General features: G+C 47.5%; 1 protein-coding gene across 1 annotated transcript; it reads left to right on the top strand.

The window, feature by feature from the left end:
• Nucleotides 1-9,228: 9,228 nt before the first annotated feature.
• LOC142568393 (uncharacterized) lies at nt 9,229-12,926 on the top strand. The gene is made up of 3 exons (XM_075678390.1): nt 9,229-9,452; nt 11,301-11,471; nt 12,187-12,926. Exons 1-3 carry the CDS (start codon nt 9,315-9,317, stop codon nt 12,676-12,678), a joined length of 801 nt encoding a protein of 266 aa, XP_075534505.1. The 5' UTR covers nt 9,229-9,314; the 3' UTR covers nt 12,679-12,926.
• The last annotated feature ends 6,663 nt before the right edge of the window (nt 12,927-19,589 follow it).

The raw sequence follows: 19,589 nt of genomic DNA, 5'->3' as shown, positions 1-19,589 counted from the left end.
TAAGATAAAAAATACCGTATTCTGTAACGATTACTTTCCTCTTATACAGCCTCTCCACCCGCCGTGGTTGCTTAGTGGCCTTGGCAGGCCTTGGCGTTGCGCTGCTAAGCAAGAGGTCACGGGTCACGGCGGCCGCATTTCGATGGGGCAAAATGCAAAAGCGGCCGCGTATACCGTGCATTCTGTGCACATTAAGGAACCCCCAGATGGTCGAATTTATTCCGGAGTCTCTCACTACGGCGTGCCTCATGATCAGATCGTGGTCTTGCCATGTAAAATCCCATAATTTAGTTTTTATTATATCCTAGCCTATTCTATTTTTCATCCGTGGCGCTGAAGGGCTGGTCCTGACGAAAGCGGAAGCATGCAGTGGTGGCTGGCAAACCACTGATGAAGAGTGGGAAGGATAAAGAAAAGAATCGTTACAAAATAATGGCCCTGCATTCATTCGCAGCGAGAACTGCGAAGGGAGGGATAGTTGCTAACTGCATATTTCCGTTCGTAAGAAATATGCCTGGTATTATGCGGGCCCGCGTGGGAGGAAGCTTTCTACGCACGAATGGCTTTCGCATAACCATATGGAACGATTGCTGCCTCACACCACGAGCTAGCCCGGCGAAAATAGGGGCGAATTTCAATGGAAAGGCAATAGGTCCCTATCTATTAAAATTTTGTATATGCCATCATTATTATTTTCTGTACGCTTCGGTACTGCTCGGCATATTTCTTTCTGGTAGTAAAAAAAAAAAAAAGGGCGCTGCACACGTCAACTAAAAATGAATAGAACTTTCCTTCCTATTTGGTTTAACGCAAACTTTGCTGGAAAACGCACTGGTGAGCGTCTTTCAGCAAAATTTTGTGTTTCAGCAACGATCACTAATTGTCAATAAATAAAACTACATGGATAGTCTCTCAGCAAACGTTACAGCCTGTCTGGAAACAAGCTTTCCAAGAAAATATGACTGCTGTATTACTAGCTTACCAAGAACGTTAAACAAGTGGTTGGGGAAAAAACAGATCAGACGTTATGGAAAAAATAAAAACGCTGCTGAAGGACTTGTGTGCCATAGACATCGTTGCAATAGGCACTTTTACAAAAGTGCCCATTGCAACGAAGTCAGTTTGTGGCGCTAGAAATTAAACTGGCATATGACTATAGACTGTCGAAACCATAAATGACAGACAACAACAAAAAAATCGCAGGTTGTCATGTGGACTTCCGCCATGAAAACGGAAACAGAGCTGATACAAACTTGTTTGTAGCTGTTGTATTGGACCCATGCTTTGACTATGGATATATTTTTTTCGCTCTACGCATACAATCGCGCTATATCTGCGCATTGCAATTACGAAGTTTCAATTACCCCTTGCATTCATACCGGTAGGCGTGCAAAAAAAGTTCAATGCATGCGTACCCTGAAAATCTGTCCAGCGTCCAAGCAAGTCCATTAGTTCCACCCATAGCTTGAGGAAAAATTTTATCATACGCGGCTTACGCTCTTCATATCTCCATTCTTTTTTGCAGGCCCATATGCGATATTGTGTTCTGCCTTCTGTGCCCCAATGGAACCACGTGGAGCTCTGTGACAGAGAACTGTTGCCGATGCACTCCGAGCTGAACGCATGCGTTCTGTGTCTGTATATTATAGGCGAGCTGAATAAAATAGGTCATGCCCTAACCTTCTTCGCTTTTGCTGCATTATTTCCGTACACCAGAGTCACTGCTTCGTGTGAAAGCTCGTGATCTGGTTAAGTGTATGTTTAATATGTGTGCATGACAAATACTAAATTTTCCCTACGATTTCTTTTAGTCATTTATCAATTTTTGAGCAGACCAGTCAGAAAATTTACATGAACTCCAGTTGACATCTAGGTTATGCGAAGCACGTTTGGTTTCGCAGAGAATGGTTGTCATCAATCATGCAACCGTTCTGCAGCGAACGGTTAATGCTTTTGCAGCGCATGCTGTTGTTCGTTGTTGTTCTGGTAGCCAGTCACCCAAGCTGGCGTCTAAGAGGCTCATTGAAGAATGGCGCAAATGTAGTGGCCCATACCCGCGGGAACGGCCCACGTTTCCTTTTTTACTGCAGTACCTTCGGGATCAGCGCCCATGAAAACGGCCAGATGGTTGTTACACAAAAATGGCTTCAACTAGCCAGGAATGATTCACATTAAAAAGGCGAAAACTTCGCTTGAAAAAGTGAGTTCGTTGAACGGCGCTCTGCACTCAGGAAAAAAATATGACCAATGATGTTCTAGCCTTTAAACGACGGTGATTCAGCGCGTTATTCTTTTAACACGAAGACTCCCCCACTAACGTAACAGTTCGCGCGTCTTGTATAGATCTTTCTTCGGCTCGGTGCGAGACTGGGAAGGCAGCGCGTGCAGCTGTTTAGCAAAATTCGGTGACCTTGCATTGGATCTTTTATTCCGCCCTTTGCCCTGTGTCTCTTTGCCTGGCATGTCGGGGTATACATCATCATCATCATCATCATCATCATCATCATCATCATCATCATCATCATCATCATCATCATCATCATCATCACAACCACCACCATCATCACCATCACAACTACCACCACCAGCAGCGCCTAATTTATGTCCACTGCATGACAAATGCCTCGCCCTACGATCTATAATTACCCCTGTCCTGCGTCAACCGATTCCAACTATATACGCATTACATGAACTGGCCGGCTCCATTTTTTCTCTCAATGTCAATTAGAATATCGGCTATACACATTTGCTGTCTGATCCAAACCGCTCTCTTTCTGCCTCTTAACGTTATGCCTAGCATTCTTCGTTCCATCGCTCTTTGCGCGGTCCTTAACTTGTTCTCAAGCTTCTTTGTCAGTCTCCAAGTTTCTGCCCCATATGTAAGCACGGGTAAAATACACTGATTGTAGACCTTTATTTTTGAATGATAACGTTAAGCTTCCACTCACGAGCTGACGGTGTCTGCCGTATGCGTTCCAACCCAATTTTATTCTTCTGCAAATTTCCTTCTCATGATCAGGGTCTCCTGTGAGTAATTCACCTAGGTAAACGTCACCTAGGACAATGTCATCTGCAAACTGAAGGCTGCTGAGATATTCGCTGTTCATCCTTACTCCTAAGTGTTTCCAGTTTAATAGCTTGAATACTTCTTCCAAGCAGTCATCAGTCGAAAAGTATAATAATAATTCTGAGGTTCTTAATACTCCTTCCAGGCAGTCATTAGTCGAAAAAAAAATAATTCTGAAGTTTCACGTGCGACAATCACGATATTATCATGAGGCGCGCTGTAATGGATGCTCCGAAACACCCTAGGGTTCCTTAATGCGCATTCGATGTACAGTACACGAGTGTTCTTGAATTCCACCCCCTTCATCAGAATGCCGCCGGCGCTCACACGTCATTTGTGGCTAAGGCCTGTGCTTACTGAAAAAAAATGTTTGGTCGCTTTTACATCATCAATGGTTGCGGGCAACGTGGTCTCCCTGGCTCGTCTTTCGCCATTTCGTGGCCCACATCTTATAATTTATTGGGAAACTTTACCACCCCAAATTAGCTGGCGGCGCCAAGTGCCCTTGCAAAGTCTGTCACCACCCTAAAACGACTTGCATATATATAAGCCTATCAAAAAGAAGAAGACAATAGAGACATGGACACCAGCGTACACGTCAACACCTTCATTGCGAAGATCTGAGTATAGAGGCAGGCGATGAACACGGATAGACTCTCCTCAGATATTTTTGTTGTTTTCTTCGTCCTACGATGTGCATGCTGACTTTGTTCCTTGGAAAACCAACTGAGGCCACTGTACTTCAGAAAGTTACGTGAAACGATATATATATATATATATATATATATATATATATATATATATATATATATATATATATATATATATATATATATCATACTGAGACTCCGGGTGAAGAAGCTATAGGTTCACAACTGTTTCTGTGGCAGAGGCGTCGGGATAAAATTATAGCGAACAGGTGTTTCACCGTGTTCACCGCGAAGCTTGTCCAAAGACCTCCTGTCCTGTTCCACCCTCACCCACTATATACGCGTCGGTGATTGGGTTGTCCCGCGAGGCAGTCTTGTCCGTCGCCTACAAGTTGGCTTAATGTGTCTTTAACCCTGGCGCAGACATGTACCGGCGTCAACTATGTGACCTCTTCATCAAAGTTAAAGTACAGACGCATACCGTGCGACAGTAACCATGCAGCCTCCCGGTACAGCCGCTGCCACGGCCGATAGCCACGAAACCATTAAATTAGCTCAACAGCAGCCACTTTGGCACCGCCATGCACCAGCCACACACAACGCCACACGCGCTTTTCCAATGCGGCCCTCATACCATAATCGTCACCTCGCAGTTACGATGACCGTATCACCCCACAAAGCGACTCGGCCCTCGCTGGCTGTGCTGCAATCTCTTGAGTCATCATGTCTTCACTTGAGAGAAGTGCTTTGTCGTGGATTCGGCAGGGTTGGTGCGGCAGCTCATTCCCCGTTTACGCGCGTGATGTTCATGAATGTTTCTTCTTTAATTTCAAAAAATAAAAAAAATAAAGTGCTCCTAGCTGTCAAATAAGCTTGATCACATTGTCATAGCTTAGCCATACTGTGCCCGATCATTGCCTCCTCGATCATTTTAGAGCGCAGCTTTTAGGCGCCCGTTCCTGCGGCGAGCATCGGCGTGCCTCGGCTCGGCGTCGTAGCTCGGCGTAATCGAGCGAACGAGCACAGCGAAATATGAAAGCGAACGCTGAGCGCCGCAGGGGATGAAAGACGCGAGGAGGAAAGCGGAGAGGATGGTGCAGCGGAACCATGAGGCGGAAGGCGGAGGAGGGTATGGCGAAAGCGTGCGAAGAAAAGCGTAGTGCGGCGACGACGACTGCGATATGACGCCAGAGTAGTGCGCGCCGTGTGGCAGGTCTGTCGCTGGCGGCAGCTGTGAATCGCGCCCACGAGTCACCCGCGCGCTGCCTTTCGCGATCTCCAGATTAGCGAGGCAGTCGCGCCGCACTTCGCTCCATCTGCAACGTGCCACGCTAGACAGATTTTCTGCGCCAGCCAGTATATCGCGAAATGAAAACACTTATAGAACTGCGTTCAAATTTCGCATTAGGGAGTATCGTAATCGTCGCTGATCTTTTTTTGTTTTGTGCCCAAGTTGGAATATGCGCGTTTTAAATTTCAGCTGCTTTTGTTGCTGTACACCTAGTATTAGATTAAGTTTTTCTCGCTGCAAGAACTATTTACTCTAAAAAGCTATTTAACAAATCACGTGTCATTCCACTGCTATGAAGGTGGATTACCAGCGCACTGGTGGATTACCAGCGTTTAGCGCACGACATATATGTGACACAGAGTTTAGATCAAAGGTATGAGCAAAGTTTACTTCTCTTGAGAGGTGAAGGTAGTCATCCCGAAGAAAGGCACGCGCGCACACACTTTCGCTTCATTCGATGCAAGAGCTTATACGTCTCATCACTTGGATATGTATTTATTATCCTGATCGCTGGTAACTATGACGACAGGTATGCACACATATTCTCGTATCACCTCTGTTATTAAATGCGTTAGCATTTCTATGCCTACCCAATGAAAAATTTGTCCATCACGTAAGACAATGAATGGCTCATACCCCCTTAAGCAATGGCTCATATCCCCGTAATCAAGCAAAAAAAATTATCGGCCTGAGAGTCTACGGATCTTGAAAATGGTGCCTATTGATAACTAACCTGCTGATTGCATGTCCAACTGATCAGACGTATAAGCTTTTGCATAGAATGAGGCGATTCTGCATCGTATATGCGCGAGCTGAATTTTTGCACCCGCAGATTTGTCGACGGGCGCGAAAAATCCACGGAACCCTAGCCATAAACAGCTTCGCTGTAAAATGCGCATCACAATACTTATGGCGTTACCCGCCGTTTTTGGCGGCCAAGTGGCTTTGGCATTGCGCTGCTAATCCTGAGAGCGCGGGATGAAATTCCGCCCATGACGGCCGTATTTCAATGAGAGCGATATGCAAAAACGCCCGTGTAACGTGCATTGGGTGCACGTTAAAGAACCCCAAGGGGTCAAAATTAATCCAGATTCCCTCACTACGGGCGCGCCTCCGAATCTGAACTGAAGAATTTCATCAGTTTTCCCTCTTATAGTGTTATAAACATGGAGTGAACACAACAGTTGTAGATAATGCTTCCTAAAAATTTTTAACCAAGCCTTTAGTTCTCTCGGCTTTTTCACGTTAGCTGCAAACTGGCCCAGTAAAAAAAAATAATTATAATGTTTTATTGCCACTGCAATGTTTGTAACGTCCTTATGTATACCACCAAAACTATAATATCTTTAAGACACGTACGTACACGAGTTCCTTCACTGTGCCCACGTTGGACCAGGTCGTACATGCGCAAGCTGGGGCTGGGTATGGTCATTGAGGCACGGGCCCGCAGGCCGGGACAAAAAAATCAGGCCCACGCAGTGCTCTATCGTTAGGTCTGTCTTCGTCTTCTCGCGACTCGCGATGTACGCGCTTGCGTTGTCGCATGAACTAGAGTCCAAACGTGTTAGCTGTGTTCCTCTAAAATATACAGGGTGCTTGAGCGAACACTTTCAAAACCATTTTTAAATTGCCTGTGGCAGATAGCATAATTCTAGTCCATGAGCTGGTCCACTCGAAGCGGCGGACATGCACAAAAAAAAATTGAAATGCGTAATCGACCAATTAAGAAAGACTCACTATTTAAGTTTTTAACTAATGACCTGATGGCACATATTACAATTTACAAATTCTAGTGGGTGAGACTGCAAGTCATGTCCACTTGAAAATGAATTGTGTGGATGACGCCGTTTACGAGATATGCGCCGTCCAACTTGCGGTAAAAATGCACTGTCGTTCCACTTCCTTTCTCAACAAAACGTCGTTTTATGCATTGAAGCACAAAAGTAACTGGAGCGCCAATGCATTTCTCCGCAAAGTATGGGAATGAATATCTCGGAACTGGTGTCATCCTGTGAATTCGTTCCATGTAGATCCGCCTTGCGAACTTCCAGGCTAGAAGTTGTAGTCTGATTTCGTGACTTGATTGCTTTTTGGTACATTGACTTTAGTGAGATGTCCGAGTGCTATGTATGCAAGAGCATCAGCTTCGTTATTTTCAGCAATGCCAATGTGAGAGGGGATCCCCTGAAACTTTGGATTGAAGCACCTTTTGTTGAGGTTTTTGGCGAATGACAGTGACGTGCGCTGTCAGGGCGGCAGCGCAGTCGTTGGCAGCAAATTCGCGCCTGCGATTGGTCACGTGGGAGGAATCCGCAACGTCATCGCGCCGCCCTGCAACCTGCTTGCAACTTCTGATAGGCAACGAAATGGGTTTAATAAGCGCTGTTCGTTCATACGCAGGTATTACGTGGGTTGTTCGCATATTTCGGAAGCGTTTCTTGTTGCATGTAAAATTATTTCGTAACATGTAGTAAGGTGTAGTAGCATGTAGTAACATGTAAGTAAATACTGCTGGGTTGGACATTCTCTAGAACCCAGTGTACAACTTTCTTATTGAAAGTTTTTCCCTAAATTTATTATTTACGAAGATGGAGTTGGTAGCGTTGACAGATTATGCGTATAGTACAAGAAATAGTACGGGTTGCTCCATATAGTGAGAAATAACTTGCTGTTTTTCGCGTATTCCTGTATAGTGCACCGGGAGGTTTGAAAAAGTTGTTCAAGTTGGCCTGGAATACCTTGTACCTTTGGCATACTTTCTCAAAACTTGGCGCGGGAGAGTGCTAGATTCTGCCACGCAGTATTGCAGAATTGTCATGGGACTGGAGAAAACGTATAGTGGGCAGTCGGAATGTTTACTGCGAGCCTCTTGAGGGAATTCATAACGCAGCGCTTTTGGGCGTATGCGTTCTAATCATCTGCTAAATTAGGTTCACGTGAACATGGCCATGTGCCAAACCATCACGACTTAAACCCGGTGCGGTGGCTATCGCGTTGCACTGCTATACGCGAGGTGACGGGTTCAATCCCGACCGCGGTGGCCGCATTTCTATGGAGGCGAAATGCAAAAACGCCTGTGTACTTAGATTCAGATGCCCGTTAAAGAATCCCAGGGGGTGAAAAATAATGTATTCCCCTACTGTATAGGGCGCACCTCATAATTATATCATGGTCTTGGCACGTAAAACCCCATAACACTTTTTTTAACAATTAACAAAAAGTCAAATGGTACTGCTCGGTAGTGACGCAATTTTAGTCATGTGTATATGCACTGATGCGTGCGTGCTTGCTTACGTGTGCGTGTGTGTGTGTGCGGGACTTTTTTTCCGTGTGCGTCCAGTTCTCACCGTCATCGGTGATAAAGGAGGATTTTTCTTCCTCCGTGTAATCGACGATGACAGACTGGAAATATTTACTTTCTTGGAGGAAAAAAAAATAGAGATAAATTCTGCTGCTCTGTCGCCCAGAAATGGAAACCGATCCTTCTATCTACGGCACCGTGGCGGGCTTTTCGAACGACAACATGTCTCATTGACGGAGAAAATTAATTATTTTCGGTACGGCATCACCACCTGCAGCAAGTACAAATCTCCTTCTACCTTCTACACATTCCGCTTTTCTGTTCCCCCAATGAAGGGTATACCCAACCAGACACTTTCCTGCTTAACACCCCTGTCTTTCTTTCCTTCTGTCTCGTTCACTATATTGAATCAGGCACCGCGAAATGCCACCTATGCGTGAAATTTGAGCGAACGCAAGTGAACGGTTTATTATAATGAACCATTTCGTAAAACGAGTGCGTGTGCATAGTGCGGTATCTGTCATTCTTGGATGACAATGAGTACAACGCGGTTCCTAACATTTTTCAATGTATATTTACTTATTCATTGTTATAGCTTTAACACACACTTCAGTTAGCCTGCTTCACAGAAACATCCAGAATGTACCGAAAGCATCGGCACATTATGCAAGCCGCTCGACTCGCGTATCTGTATACTTACATGCAACCGCCTGCATTGACATCGCTATAGGGCCTCCGCGTCCTTGAGCATTGTTCGTTACTGAGCGGTGAACAGACGACAAAAACGTATAATGTGAAATGACTGAAGAGCTAAACAGACAAGGCGAAGGAACGCACACGCGGCGCTTCCAAAATGTTTTATTCTTCTCGCAGATAGTGTTCGTGTGCGTCCCTTCACGATCGAGGGAGAGGTTTGCGCAAGCTGGGCGCCCAAACGGAGAGCATAGCGTACACACACAGCGAGGGAGTGTGTGACCAGTGCATCTGGATCGTCCCCGCTTTTGCATGCATCCCGGCCAGGCCGCGCACGCTCGGCCGCCTTGGCTCGGAGCGTATAAAAGGGCCGCCGTCCGCCGCTGCCGACACAAGGGATCTCGTCACCGCACCAGCAGCGGGAGCAGCAAGCAAGCAAGCATGTGGAAGGTGAGACGAGCGTCCTCCCGCATAGCACGGGCACTCGCACGGCGGCTTTACGAGCCATGATCTGCGAAACAACTTCCGACTCTTCGGAGGTCTCGGGCCTTGCAGACAGAGCTTGTCACGAAATTTAGGCAAAGGCTGTCTTATTATTATTAATGTCATTAGTAGTAGCCGTTGTTGCAGCAGTCTTTCGAGGTTGCGGGGAAGATAAAAGTGGGCTAATTTCAAACTCCGAGCGATGTGCTGCTGCTCAGAGCGTCGGGAAGCGGGCGCTCTTTCCTTTCGTTTTAATGAACACCTATACATGTCTTGTTTGGGCGGGGAGTAACTTGCAACGAGATGCCAAATATGTAAAAATCTGTGTTGAAGGCCTTGTTTGCATTGCTTTTGATTCAACACTTTTAGCGAGCTCATGTTCTGATTCTATACCGGAAGTGTAGTAAATCTTTTCCTGACATATAGCAAGAAAGTCTGCAATGTGCGCCGCAGTCCCGTAGACCCTTATAAACAGCGGCGCAAGCGATATTTATTAAATTTTAGGTCCAACCCTTTTAACTACAAAGCCAGCTCATCTATCGTGAGTGCCGTCGTTGGTTGTCGCTTTTCAACGTCTCAAAACCCGCTCCGCAACTCTCCTATTTCGTGCTGTAATCATAACGCAATGCGTGCTGGTAACTATACGTGACGTATTCAATCAAGATGGAAACAATGCAGGCTCAGGCACGTTTACCTTCCGCAGTAAGTGCCCAACCGTGTCTGCATTTTAAGTTACACGCTCTAAGAAATTAGGAAACCAACTTCTTGGCTCAAGACGTGTTCATTTCGGATTTCGACCAAATCCCGCCAGCGGTCTCGATCACAGAGAGGTGCGACTTTGATATATACTATACATTTTTTTAACGGTCCGATAACGGACACCACACAGAAGACACGACACACACAAGCTCCATTACCGCCTGCTTGATCAAAGGGAAAAAACAATAAAAAATTACATTATGGGGTTGTACGTGCTAAAACCATGATCTGATTATGAAGCACGCCGTAGTGGGGGCCTCCGGAAATTTTGACGACGTGGGGTTCCTTACCGTGCGCCTAAATCTATAAGCACACGGGTGTTTGCGAATTTCGCCCCCATCGAAATGCGGCCGCCGTGGCCGGGATTGGATCCCGCGACCTCGTGCTTAATAGCCCAACACCATAGTCATTAAGCAACCACGGCGGGTATTAATCAAAGGAAGACGTCAGAAATGTGAATAGTATTCGCGCATGCGCAATACATAAAGTATGTCCCACTTAATTGAGCCAAACTTTAGAAATATGCAAATGCCACGTAGCTGGACAGAAGCAAAGTAATGTTGTTTCCCGTGGTTTGGAGTACTCAGATGATTTGTTGCATTTCATCCAATTACATAATTAGACTTAATTATTCAACGTCTCAAATATTATAATTAGAAGAAAAGTGTCAATGAGAAAATTGTAGAGCAACATAGAAAACTCCCGATACAGCTTTTTGTTGCTCAATAAGTGCTACATAAAAGTGTTATTCCAAGTGTGAAGGAAGTCCGCGAATACACGAAATAGTGCCCCGCGACTGGCCGCTCGAGGCACTTTGCGTGTATTCGCGAGCTTCTCGCATACTTGAATAAACACTTTTAAGTAGCACGTATTGAGCAACAAAAAGCTGTATCGGGAGTTTTTCATCTAAGACTTTACGCTGAGCTGTCCGTTTCTCCAGCTCAGCGCAAAGGAACAGAAGGCTTCCGTGTGAATAGTTTAATGATGTTATAAATTGCGTGCGATACTTGAGTACGTGGACCTCGCTGAGAGAGGGACTTTCTACGCTACGCGCAGGCAGCGATCTCCTCCGCCCTCGTCTTCGCCGTCCTGGCCAACGCCGGTACTCTCCGCGGTGGATACGGTGGCGGTGCCATCGGCGGTCTCGGAGCAGTCGGCGTTGGTGTCGGAGGCGGCTACGCCGGACGTGGATACCTCGCCGGCGGCGGTGGCGGATACTACGGAGGAGTAAGTGGCCGAATAATTGGCCATATAGCGCTAAACTGCAGCAGAACTGATAGTTGGGCGAGTTCGTACGAATTCACAGTAAAATATTTTTGCGCCCACAAGTGACAAGGACACAGTGAAGGGGGACACAGGAGCGCTTTCTAGTTGTGAGAAGGCGCTCGTGTGTCCCCCTTCACTGTGTCCTTGTCACTTGTGGGCGCAAAAATATTTTACTGTGTGGCCATATAGGCCTTTAATGTAACGCATGTTCCCCCCTCCCCCCTTCTTTTTTTGTAATCGCCGTTCCTGAGCAAGACAACAAGTCGTCGAATAAATGAACTATATTTAAAGTGACAATGACGCAGGCTAACTTTATAATGAAGCCATAATTTATCGCGTGTGTAATAATTAGCGGTGGCCATGTTTGTGGTATATTGCAGTTTGTGTCAGAAAGCGCGTTTGAAGTTTCTATGGATTCTTCAGAGACACCCTGTCTAATGTTTCACCTGCACACTCAGCGTGCCGTGAGTAAACATCATTGTCCGAATTGACGAATATTCTTGTTAGTAAGTGATCTTTGTAATTGGATGGCCGCCTTCGCTAACATGTCCACCATTAGAACTGGCTGTAACAATTCTAGCGTAAGAGTTCTTCGTGAATACGGGCCCAGCTCCGTCTGCTCCTGGCTGAGCATGTTCACAAAGTGACGCGATTTAACGCGCCGTGCTTCGTCCAGGGTTACAGGTCCTACGAAGACAACAGGCCGAGGCCTTACAGCTTCGGCTACGTCGCTCAGGGAGCGGACGGGTCCAGCTCTCGCCAGGAGGTCGGCGACGGCAGCGGCAGCGTCCAGGGAGTGTACACACTGAGCACGCCGGAAGGTGGCCAGCGGAAGGTCAAGTACACGGCCGACGCGGCAGGCTTCCGCGCCGTAGTCGACACCAACGAGCCCGGCACGCAGAGCGAGAGCCCCGCCGACGTGGCCCTGCGGTCGTCCTCGCCGCCGGCCTACCTGCTCGCCGCCAAGTACGGCGCCGCCGGGTCGTACGCCGGGGCCAGACCGCGAGTTGTGTACGGAGGCGCCGGCGGGCTGTACGGAGCGGGCGTCGCCGGATACGGGGCTGCTGGCCTTTACGGGGGCCTCGGCGGCCGAGGCGTCGGAGTCTACGCCGGTGGAGCCGGTGTCGGAGTGCTCGGAAAGCACGGCGGTGGCGTCGGCTGGCACTAGTGAACCCGACGGCTGCCTCTATACATATTCTTGTCTTTGGTACGGGAGCCCTTCTACGCCACTTCCGCCGTTTCATATGTAGTGCTTCCTTCCTCCATGGTTTCGGTGTCTCGCCGTCTGCTTGCCTCTGGGGACTGAGCAAGAAGCCCCGCTCGCTGGATGCTGCGGCTGCTCAAGGTCGTTGGTGACAAATGGGTGATGTGCGCTGCTTCGCTGCGCGATAAGAAAATAAACGTCCAATCGTTTGCAACAAGAAAACTGGCTTCGTCCTGGTGTATTTGCCGAGCAATGAGCTCCACGTGGTGAAGCAGCCGGCGCGACATTGGCAAGTTCAGTGAGGTTTGGAGGCATTTCTCAACATTGCCAGCTTGTGCTCTCATACAGACCATCCAACTTCGAAGAAAAGAGACACTGTGACATGAAGTCAAATGCAACAGGTTTTAGCAGAAGGCCGACATGTTGTGAGCAAAATTAATCTCATCGTGACCCTGCACCTCGTGCCCCCACTCACGGCCACAACGTTGCTCCTTGCAGCGCCGAGCAACCACATGAAGTGACTAGATATCTATTATTACAATTGGCTCCCGTTGCCACACCTACCCCACGTACAAAAGCTCTATGTACTGCGCAGTAGTTAATTAAGCGTCAGGCAGAGCCATATATACGCTTTGAGGTCAGGCACAGATACTTCACTACCTGACGATGCTATAAAAAACTACATTGACCTCAGATCAAGCAAAGAGAGGTGTTAAGTACGTGGAAAATACCCCAACAGGCTACATACTTGAATTTGAGTTTGATGAAATCTCGTCCGGTATATCAAGACTGATCATGGCGAAAGACAAAAGAGACCAAGGTGAAAAATTATTTAAAACTTGACGTTTCGGGCCCCACGCGGGAGCTTTGTTCATAATAAATCATTCGGTTCTTTGTGAATAAAGGCTCTCGTGTCGGGGCTGAAAAGTCAAGTTTTAAGTAATTATTCCTCTTGGTCGGCGTCTGTTTTGTTTTTGACCAGGCTGCATACTTAGGGGGGGGGGGTATTCTCTAAACATTGAAAATCGTTGCACCCTCGTTGCCGTAGAGGGGACCTGCACCACTACACCGCAGGAACTGTTCCCAACATTCTCCATGCAGTGCGAGACTTTCCCACGCTTCTACTCTCTAAGTCACGGCGTGTATATCTGCCTTTATACCACTCGTTGCAGATTACATACGCATTCTCAGTGCTGTTGTAAATACGAAGGTCCTGCAAATTTGTCTCCGCAAAGACAGTAAACTTAAACTGACTTATTTCGTAAACGTATGCTTTAATTCGGTGGCGTAACCAGGAATTTTTTTTTTTCGGGAGAAAGACGGCCGGGGAGACTGATATTGTCGCACGTCGTTTATTGCCAGGTATAGCTTGGTACAAAGAAATTTCTAGGGGAGGGGCACGGTGCCCGGTGTGCCTGGACTTCTAAAACATTGCTAGGTCGAGTCGCTTGTCCGTTTTAACCTGTCCTGAGCAGATGCTGTCCAACTCTCACGACGTCACACGAATCTACCACAGGAATTCTAAGTCCGTAATTTGTTTTAGAGCGCACCTCTTGGGTGCCCTTCCTGCGACGAGTGTTGGCGTCGTCCCTCGGCGTGCTCGTAACCGAGTGAACGAGAACAGCGAATGATGAAAGAGCGAGTGCGGAGACGGCGACAGCAAAGAGAGCACGAGGAGGAAAGCGGCGGAGGAGGGTAGGGCGAATGCGTGAGAATAAATGCATAGTGCCTTGCAGGACGGGATTTGCGGCAACAATGGCTACGAGATGGCATCAGAGCAGCGCGCGTCGTCTGTTCATCGATGACGCCGCTGATACCATATATGGAAAGAAAGCGCTGCATCAGTGGAGCTCTGTCTGTGGCAGCTGCTGTGAATCGCGCCCACGTGGCACTCGCGATCTGCCTCTCGCGATCTCACGATGAGCGAGGCAGTCACGCCGCACTTAGCTTCGTTTGCAACGTGCCGCACGAGACAGATCGTCCGCGCCAGCCAATATATCGTGAAATGAAAACACGTACACAGCTGCGGTCATTTTCGCAAATTTCGCATTAGGGAGTATCGTAGTCGTCGGTGAATTTTTTAAACTAGTTTTCGCAGGAAAGGTGTGCAATGAAATCGCTAGGCCCTCCATATCCTCATTCACATTTGTGTACTTCCGCGCCAAATGTCTCAGACACTGTGCTCGACCATCTGCCACTTCTTTAAAAGATGTTATAAACAGTCACTTTATGTCATAACCCAATGCTTCTCCTGGCAAATCATGTTTGGTAGAAAAAGAAAACACTTTTATGTGTATAAGTGCAGTCTGATTATCACTTAAACTACTGAAAGTTGAACAAGTTGAGCAGATACAATAGTAGAATTTAAAAGCGTTTGGGCAGTCCTTTTGGTTCCTACACTTGCATCCGTGTTCGTGACCAAGATCACTGTAGCGAAGAAAAACCAGCAAAAAATTCAGTACCTTGCCGAGCCCTTTCATGATTTCCTAGTAGCGAGAAAAGGCACCCTTCTTGCACAGCCAGGCTCATTAGGGTCCCTTAGTTTCTTTTACGGTGTGCTTAGACGTGATCGAAGCACTGCCGTGAATGCTGAATGTTTTTGATTTTTTTTTACAAAAATTTGCACGCTTTACAAAACCCATCTGACCACATGTTTGCAGTGAAGCTGTCTATGGCTAGGGTCCCGGGATTTCTTCGTAGCGTTATGTCGACAAGAAGCTATCATTATGTATGTCTCATACCCCCAAATGCAATGGCTCATACCCCCGTAAAGCAGAGGCTACAAGCACTCAACAAAGTGAAGGGAACAGTGCATACATTCTTTGGAATCAGGCATACAACGTACAGAACAGTATACGTTTCAATAAAGAACAAGCTCAACGCAAGCATCCGAAGCAGATAATTGATGATAAGGCACTCCTGGGTCTACACGCAACGCGAAGCACGTAGCGCTTCCCGCTTACGTTTCCCGGTAGAGATTACTATAGCGCAAGCTGTCGCGGCGACGGCAGCTTGACTGCAGGCACTTTTGTACGTAAAAGAAGAACCCGCCTAGTAACTGATTTGTGTCGTGACAGCACTATGAGAAGTCCACGTATAGGGGGACGACTCCGGAAGAGCAGCGTGCATACGAGGCGCGGTGAATTTCTCTTCTCTCTGGTCCACTCTTTGTAGCTGCACGAAGTAACAGCGCAAGCCAAGTTGCAGGCCATCGAAGCGTCTTAGGCTAATAATTAGGAATAGTGCATGCGAATGTCATCACGTGAATAATTTCAACCTACGTCGCAATGGGTAATCGTTCTAGTTGTCGTTAACAGTTTCGCTGTTCAACCACCTTCACAGCGTGAATTGGAGAAAATATTCTGCCGCGAAGCTTTCTTTGGCTCTTCGACTTTCCCACTGCTGCTGCTGCTGCTGTCTGGCACACGGCGTCGGGGCGTGGTACATGACATGACAGGACATGACAGGAGCACGGCAGAGAGGAAAGCGACGCGAGAAACTCCTTTGAAACTTTGCACTGCGTCGAATGTGCAGCCCTCTGGAGCTCCCTGGGTGTCGCCACGTTAGCCTCCTGACAGCTGTAATAATCCATGACATCCCGCAAAAGCATTACAGAAATTGCAGCGCTTACCTTTCTACTAACGTGCAAGACCAGAGGAAAGCTAAATAGAATGGTAGAGAGGAAGGGGGAGAGGAGGCAGAAACCGACGCAGTCGCGATACGAGTGAATAACAGCCTTGCCACACTTCACTTGCAGTTCCCATACAAGAGGGGGGGGGGGGGAGGTGACGTGAGAAGGCAAGGAAACCCTACTGCTAGAGACACGACAGCGGTTGCGGCAAACAGGATAAATTTAAGATCAAGGCACAGTACGGTACCGTTTCTGCTATTTCTGAAAAATAAACACTCTGCACATTTCTCAATCGGACAACTTACGCAGGGCGCGCAGAAGCAGATCCACATTAAAGTGCACCGTAGGGTCTAGGCGACACTGCGGAAGTGGTCATACGTCAACTCAAAACTTCTGTGCCCGCCGCGGTAGCTTTGTGGTTATGGCATTGCTCGATGTTGCGGGTTTGATACCGACCGCGGCAGCCGCATTTCGACGGGGGCAAAAAAAAAAAAAAAGACGCTCGTGCACTCAGGTTTAGGAACAAGTTAAAGAACGCCACGGTTTCAAAATTAAGCCGGAGTCCGCCACTAAAGCGTGCCTCATAATCTAATTGTGGTTTTGGCACGTGCAGACCCATAATTCAATTAAAGTTTAATTCTTTTGCCACCATAGGATGCGCCATGTGAGGCAATGAATACGCTCAACCCTCTCAGAGATTGTGAAGTATGGCGCACAACGCCTCAAGCAAACACCTCTCCCTGTGTGTTCCGTGTACTACGCATACAAACAGTACTGGTGCCCGCAAGGTAACGTTTAACGTCAACTCGCCACTCTCGTGTTGGGCTAAACGTTGAAGAAATTAGTCAGCGTCATCATCACCGCTAATTATTGTCAATCAACGCAAACAACACAGGAAGCTTCGCTTGCATCGATTCCCATGGTGCGTGGATTCTGCACAATTTTTTTTTTCAATTAGAAAGTAAGTCATACAACTGTAAAGTAATCTGCTTGGATGAACAAATAGTATCGAAGTAAAAACGGGCCGCAAAGTCGAAAAAAGTGCGAAAGGCAGGCCGATTCCAACGTTTTATTTATGTAGTTTAAGTAAAAATATAAAATTGCGCACATTTGTTAGATAATGCAAAGAAGCTATAGTTCTAAAAAAATTAATCAGAGTACTTGTTGTACTAAACGAACAAGCCGCGGTTGCTTAGTGGTATTGGTGTTGGGCTGCTAAGCACGAGGTCGCGGGATCGATTGCCGGCCACGTCGGCAGCATTTCGATGGGGGCGAAAACGCCCGTGTACCCGTTAAAGAACCTCAGGTGGTCAAAATTTCCGGACTCCCTCACTACGGCGAGCCTCAAAATCAGATCGTGGTTTTGGCACGCAAAAACCCGTAATCTAATTTATCTGTTCTTTTGTACTAAACGAGAAAAAAAGAAATCGTGTTGTGCGTTCGCCAAATCCTCAGGCGCTAGGGCGTAAGTGCGCTTCACTGCTCGGCACGCCCTGCACGACCGCGCACGACAAGGAAGCACGCTTTGTCGCATTCTTCCCGCGTTTACGGCCTCAAAACAGCGTGTCGACCTGCACTAGATTCCGGAACTGTACGTTCGGCGATTTACTTACTGTTGCTCGAAGCAACCAAATCAGCGCGCATCGTTAGCCTCATGATGGAAACCAATGCGTGTGTCTCCGCATTACAAAGAATAAAGTGGCCTTCACCCTTATCGGCGCCCACATCTCCCCATATAGTCGGCTCGACGGCGACCGACTGCGAGACATCCTGACGGCGACTTCTGGACCCTGGATTATCACGGGAGACTTTAATGCTCATCACTTGGCTTGGGGAAGCTCCAGAATAGATTCCAGAGGCCGGAAACTTGTGGAATTTGCTTCCGACCATGAACTCAGCATTACGAACGATGGCAGTCCAACGTACATGCGTGGTTCGAACTATAGCAGTTGCTTAGATTTGACTTTGGATGTCGCGGTAACTTGGTCAAAATGTTCGATGGTTCTCTGACATCGAGACTCATGGCAGTGACCATATTCCCACCTACTTAAGAATCACTGGATTTGGAAGCTTCTCCTTTTCTACTTCCTGACAAGTATATATAAGGTGGTCAACATATAAGACAAAGGTGGAAGAGGCATGCAAAGAAGGATTTACCGGTACCATTGAGAACCTTATTACAAGTGTACTGGAATCGTCTAAGTACACCTTTACATCCGCTAAAAAACGTGCGGATTTCGACATGGAACTTGAGCGACTTCGAACGATTCGCAGAAGGGCCGAGAGGCGATACAGACGCACCAAGTCAATTCATGACCTTAGAGTCGCTCGACGTATACAGAAGAAAATCCAACGTCGTATGGACAGGCTGGAGAGAGAGAGAGTAAAACACCTTTATTAATAATATTTAAATGTAGAGAGCAGTGGTGGGAGGAACCCTCAGTCCAGGGTCCCTAAGATGATTCCGGCGATGTTTCGAGCCCGTTGAATCACAGCTCGGAGGACCTCGGGAGGTCCGTCGCGGAGGGCATCGTCCCACAGCTCTTTGTTGCGTAGGGGGTAAAGGAGAGTTGGCAAGGGAGGAAAGAGGTTTGCAGTGCACTCAATCGTGACTTGGAAGATTTTGGGCGAGCTGCCACAGCCAGGGCAACGATCTGCATAACAATGTGGGTAGAATTTATTGAGACAAGATTTGGAAAAGTTGCGGTTTGTAACTGGCGTAATGCCACTGCTTCCTCCTGCGAGAAGGACGGCGGTGGTGCGGAGTGGGTGCGACGAATGCGTGTATAATGACGGAGTATGTCTTTGTAACGGAGCAAGGGATCCCCCCACTCTGAACTAGTCGCCTCACCACGCCGAGTCGCCCGGAGGGAAATTTCTCGGGCAACCGCATGTGCGCGTTCGTTACCCGGCAGCGAGGTATGACCAGGGGTCCAGAGTAAGTGGATGCGGGGAGGTGTGGTTGGTGTATTTTGCGGGATCTGTTTGAGAATTTGGTGCGCTGCTCTCGGGATGCCATGTCCTGATAGGAACGCCCGGCATGCCTGTTGCGAGTCCGTCAATATATACACTTCCTCAGAAACACGGATGGCGTATCGAATTGCAAGAGCAACACCGAGAATTTCTCCGTCAGCGGCATTTGTTCCTCGCATTGCAGCAGAGTCTCTCAGGGATTCGGTGCCATCCAAGACTACCGAGGTATAGCCCTCTTGAGTGCGTCATGTGTCCGTGTATAAAGTATGTG

This window comes from Dermacentor variabilis, unplaced genomic scaffold (genome assembly GCF_050947875.1).
Source record: "Dermacentor variabilis isolate Ectoservices unplaced genomic scaffold, ASM5094787v1 scaffold_18, whole genome shotgun sequence".
Classification (NCBI taxonomy): Eukaryota; Metazoa; Arthropoda; class Arachnida; order Ixodida; family Ixodidae; genus Dermacentor; species Dermacentor variabilis.
Note: the sequence above shows the minus strand (reverse complement) of the source record. Positions and strands in the feature narration are given on the sequence as shown.